General features: G+C 38.5%; 1 protein-coding gene across 1 annotated transcript; it reads left to right on the plus strand.

Moving 5' to 3' along the window:
• The first annotated feature begins 271 nt into the window (after nt 1–271).
• LOC106976857 (trace amine-associated receptor 3) lies at nt 272–1806 on the plus strand. Its single transcript, XM_015074317.3, has one exon. The coding sequence runs from the start codon at nt 351–353 to the stop codon at nt 1380–1382; it is 1032 nt and encodes a 343-aa protein (XP_014929803.3). The 5' UTR covers nt 272–350; the 3' UTR covers nt 1383–1806.
• The last annotated feature ends 3090 nt before the right edge of the window (nt 1807–4896 follow it).

The following is a 4896-nucleotide window of genomic DNA, read 5'->3' on the forward strand; positions in this document are numbered from 1 at the left end:
TCTTAAGAAGCTCTCAATACCTTAAAAGAACAGAGCAATCAATAGATAAACCCAGGTCGAATGAACAAATGGATGAGTGGAATAGAATAAAATAGAACAGGAAAGAATAAGTAGTTGAAACTTTTCCTGCCCTAATGCAGCAAATAACTCAGAGCGCAACCACAATTGGCATAATTTTAAATATTTAAATAAATGGAAATTGAAATGAATTCATAACAGATGTCTTTTTTTATGCAATTAATGCTTTTTTTTATGCGCTTAGGAGCTGAAGTTTCCTGGAATCATTTTTAAGAGGAGAGGAAACACAGACTCATCTTCCTAGAAAAGGGACTTTTAAGTGATAAAGCACTATGGATCCAATTTATATTCCTGAAGACTTCTCTGGTTGTCCAAAATTTGGGAATAAATCTTGTCCTCCCGTAAACCGCTCTTTGCATGTCCGAGTGATAATGTATTCAATTATGACTGCAGCCACGTTTATCACTATCTTTGGAAACTTGGTTATAATGATTTCCATATCACATTTCAAACAGCTTCACTCTCCCACAAACTTTCTGATCCTCTCCATGGCAACCACCGACTTCCTTCTGGGTTTTGTCGTCATGCCATACAGCATGGTGCGATCAGTGGAGAGCTGCTGGTATTTTGGGGATGGCTTTTGTAAATTCCATGCAAGCTTTGACATGATGCTTAGCCTAACCTCCATTTTCCACCTCTGTTCCATTGCTATTGATCGATTTTATGCCGTGTGCTACCCTTTACACTATGCGACCACCATGACCACCTCCATGATAAAGCGACTGTTAGCATTTTGCTGGTCGGCACCTGCTCTTTTTTCATTCAGTTTAGTTCTATCCGAGGCCAACGTTGCCGGCATGCAGAGCTACGAGATTCTTGTTGCTTGTTTCCATTTCTGTGCACTTACGTTCAACAAATTTTGGGGGACGATATTGTTCACTACATGTTTCTTTACTCCTGGCTCCATCATGGTTGGTATTTATGGCAAAATCTTTCTTGTTTCCAAACGACATGCTCAAGTTATCAGCAACATGCCTGAAAACACAAAGGTGGAAGTGAAAAAAAACTTATCTAAGAAAAAGGACAGGAAAGCAGCTAAGACCCTGGGAATAGTAATGGGGGTGTTTTTAGCATGCTGGCTGCCTTGCTTTCTTGCTGTCTTGATAGACCCATACTTAGACTATTCCACTCCCATAATAGTACTTGACCTTTTAGTGTGGCTTGGGTACTTCAACTCTACTTGCAACCCCCTCATTCATGGGTTTTTTTACCCGTGGTTTCGGAAAGCTCTTGAGTACATATTGTCAGGCAAAATATTTAGCTCTCACTCAGGAACTGCAAACCTATTTCCTGAGGCACATTAATAAAAAAAAAAAAAAGCTATTACAAAAGTGAAGAGAGTATTGAAAATGAGACTTATCATTTTGGCCTCATGCCTCACATTAATGATACTATTAAATTTCAGTAATCTGGATAAGTGTCTCCTAACGTGCGCAACAGTTACCTTCAGTATCTTTGACCCATCAGGCATCAGCCATGTATTAACTGTGAACTCTATCTAATCAACACTCCCATCTGACTGGGGGAAAATACACAAAAGGAGTATAAAACATTTCAGAATGGGTTGGCCTCTACTTACACACATGAGACAATTATAAACCCATAAAAGAATCAATGTAAGAATAAAGAAAATAAAGTGCTAATGGTTTTGGTTGCTGACTCCACTCTAGGAATTCAGAAAATAGATTATTGAGGCCTGCGGACCCATGGAGAAAGTGTGACATAAGGTTGGTCTATACTACCAACTAGCAGTCAGTCTCCTTTATTGTTTGGTTTGGGAGAATTATTAACCATCATTATATGAATTATTCAGTCATTTCCTGACACCCCGAAGCTTACTACAAAGAGCTGCCCATTGGAGAAGCAGTTGATTACAAATCATCATATGCAATTTGAGCTTTTATCCTTGTGATTTCTCACTCCGTGGTTTATATTTGAAATGACTTCCTGTTTCTTTGTCCCCACCTTCTTCCTCTGCATGCTGTGTCTACACCACTTGCCAGCAATCACAAAGCCTCTCCCTGTACTCGTTTAAATCATTTTCTCTGTAAGTTGCCCTGCCATCCTGCCAAATACATTTCATCCACACCACAATGCCTGTGATTTAAGTCAGATCATGAATGTTTGGTGAGAATCCTTCCAGTGATTCTTCTGTGAAACACTGAGAAAAAACAGAAACTTCCTTTTATCTGATAGATTGGAAAACACATGCGTACGTGTAACAACCATGTGCACATCCTGTCCTACGTTGGATTAAGTTGTGGGATGGAAAAGAGGAGGAGCAGAAGGAGGGCCGATTGCTCCTGAATCCAAGTTCAGCTTTAGGTCAGACTTTGAATAGGCAAATTTAATTCTGGCTTTTTCCCGACTCTCTTCTAAGCTCTTCTCTCCCCATACCCTGACATCCATGTTCTAGGTCCAGCTATGGACAATCATTGGGCTCCACTTGTGCCTTGAAGGACAACATGATTCCATAAGGATGATTCCTCTTCACCATGATTACAGTTTTCATTTCCTGTACTTGTTGGTAGAAAAGCAAAGGGGTGTAATAAATGCATAATTGAAGTACTTTCAAATCTGCCAAAATATTTACTAATGCAGTGCAACTGCTCGTCTTGAGACGAGAGGGAGGGAGATTGGGTATGAGTAGCACTGCCTGGCTCCTTCTTCCTGAGAGTCCCAAAAGACTGTGGACACCACCCAAGTATACCTCTTCCCTCACAGTTGATGACCAGGGGGCCTGGCTGGCTCAGTCAGTAAAGCATATGTCTCCTGATCTCAGGATCCTGAGTTTGAGCCCCATATTGAGTGTAAAGATTACTTTAAAAAAATTATCACAGATGAAGACCTTACAACTGACTTGCTGACTGTAGATAGAAATCTATTCTAAATATAAATGGAATAATCTATTGGAATAGATTCAGCTAGGCAATGCATGTAATAGCTCTAAGGCTATAGGAAAACTGTCTCTATTCATTGATATAGATATTGAGTCCTCAATAAAGGATATAAACACTCATCATATGCCTTCCCTCCCATCTGTGTTAACTAGTGTTCTTGCCTCAGGTTTCACAGCTTTCTGATCTACTCTACACAGTTTTCTGAAGTTAACAACTTTCTTCTTAAATATCTTCCATTGTTTCTATGCTGGATTCCCTCTATTTACACTAGTGGGGAGCACAGATTAAGATTAGGATTAAGGGGGTCCCTTGCTGTGGGGTGTCCAATGGCATTCTACCAATGAGAAGCACCGCAGGAGATTGAAGGATGGACAGAAGTTGAAATCAGGGTAACGCAGATAATCTCTCTGTCACATTGCCCTGGAGTTGGCTGACTTCATACAGGAAAGGACATGTGGAGTCCCTCTCCATACAACTATTCTCTCAAGTTCCCATAGCTTCTCCCTTTCCCTGTCACTTAGGGCCCCACAGGGTGGTGGGTGACTCTATGTTATTGCTGCCCCTGGATACTAGGCTGTTTCTTGCTGGTTTTCTTAATGCTGCCCACATCATTGTAAATAGTCCCTTTATTAAACTCTCTCAATCACCCAGGTTGATTGTGCCATCTGTTTCCTGCTAGACACATGGTGAGTGTAGCTTTCATTGCTCTAAGGCAAAGTTTTGAAATTCTTCTCAAAAACATCAAATCTGTCCAAACCCAACTTGGCCTTTCTTTGTGTTTTCACATTTAGTCACTTCTCTGAAGGGATTGTTGGTGTCCAATAAATCATTCTTCAGTTAGTCCTACCTGGGGGCAACTTGCCTTTCTCCTCTACCTGACAAACTTTTTATTTTTAGGATAAGTCATCAATGTAAGATTTATGGTGTCCTTTTTGTGTATAGAAAAGATTATTTGAGGTAATTTTGGCTTCTAAAATTAATCTTTCACTCACAAAATAATAATATTGAAAAACATAGCGCTTCCTTAAAAATCTTATTTAACTTATAAGTTTTATTTAATGGTAACATATAAACTATAATTTATAAACAGAATATAGTTACTCTATTTCCACAGTTAGTAACTTCTAACATCTTTAAGGGGCAAATACAGCTATTTAATTGAATTATCTTAATATTTTACTTGTATTTATCAAAATGTTCAACTTCTCTTTTTTGTAGTTTTTAATTTTATAATTTTTTAAATTTTATTTAATTTTATTTTAAGTAGTCTCCACGCCCAACATGGAGCTTAAACTCATGACCCCAAGATTAAGAGTTCCATGCTCTACCAACTGAATTAGCCAAGAGCAACCCTTAATTTCCCTCTTGAAAATTTGTCAGACTAATGCATAAAACTTTTCCTAGTACTTAGAAACTCTTGTAGACTTAATGACTTACAAATATGGTAATTTTAAGATTCTGTTGTTTTATTTTATTATTTTTTTTATTTTAAAGAGAAAGAGAGAGCATGAGCAGGGGAAGGGGCAGAGGGAAAGAGAGTGAGAGCATCCCAAGCAGGTTCCACGCTCAGTATGAAGCCTGACACAAGGCTCGATCTCATGACCTGGGATCATGACCTGAGTTAAAATCAAGAGTCAGATGTTCAATTGACTGAGCCACCCGAGCGATCCGGTAATTTAAGATTCTTAGCAATTATAATACCATTTATAGACTTACCAAACTTTTCTTGGGCCTTTCAACTTAAAAATCATGGCTAAATTAATTATTTAATAACAGATTTTATACAACAGAATAAGAGGCTTCTGCACAGCAAAGGAAAACAATCAACAAAACTAAAAGACAACCTACTGAATGGGAGATTATACTTGCAAATGACCTATCCTATAAAAGGTTAGTATCAAAAATGTTTAAAGAACTT

The sequence above is a fragment of the Acinonyx jubatus genome, chromosome B2 (genome assembly GCF_027475565.1).
Source record: "Acinonyx jubatus isolate Ajub_Pintada_27869175 chromosome B2, VMU_Ajub_asm_v1.0, whole genome shotgun sequence".
NCBI classification, from domain to species: domain Eukaryota; kingdom Metazoa; phylum Chordata; class Mammalia; order Carnivora; family Felidae; genus Acinonyx; species Acinonyx jubatus.

What these genes read in the sequence shown, in the direction of transcription:
- LOC106976857 (XM_015074317.3), top strand. Translation starts at nt 351, where the DNA reads ATGGATCCAATTTATATTCCTGAAGACTTCTCTGGTTGTCCAAAATTT.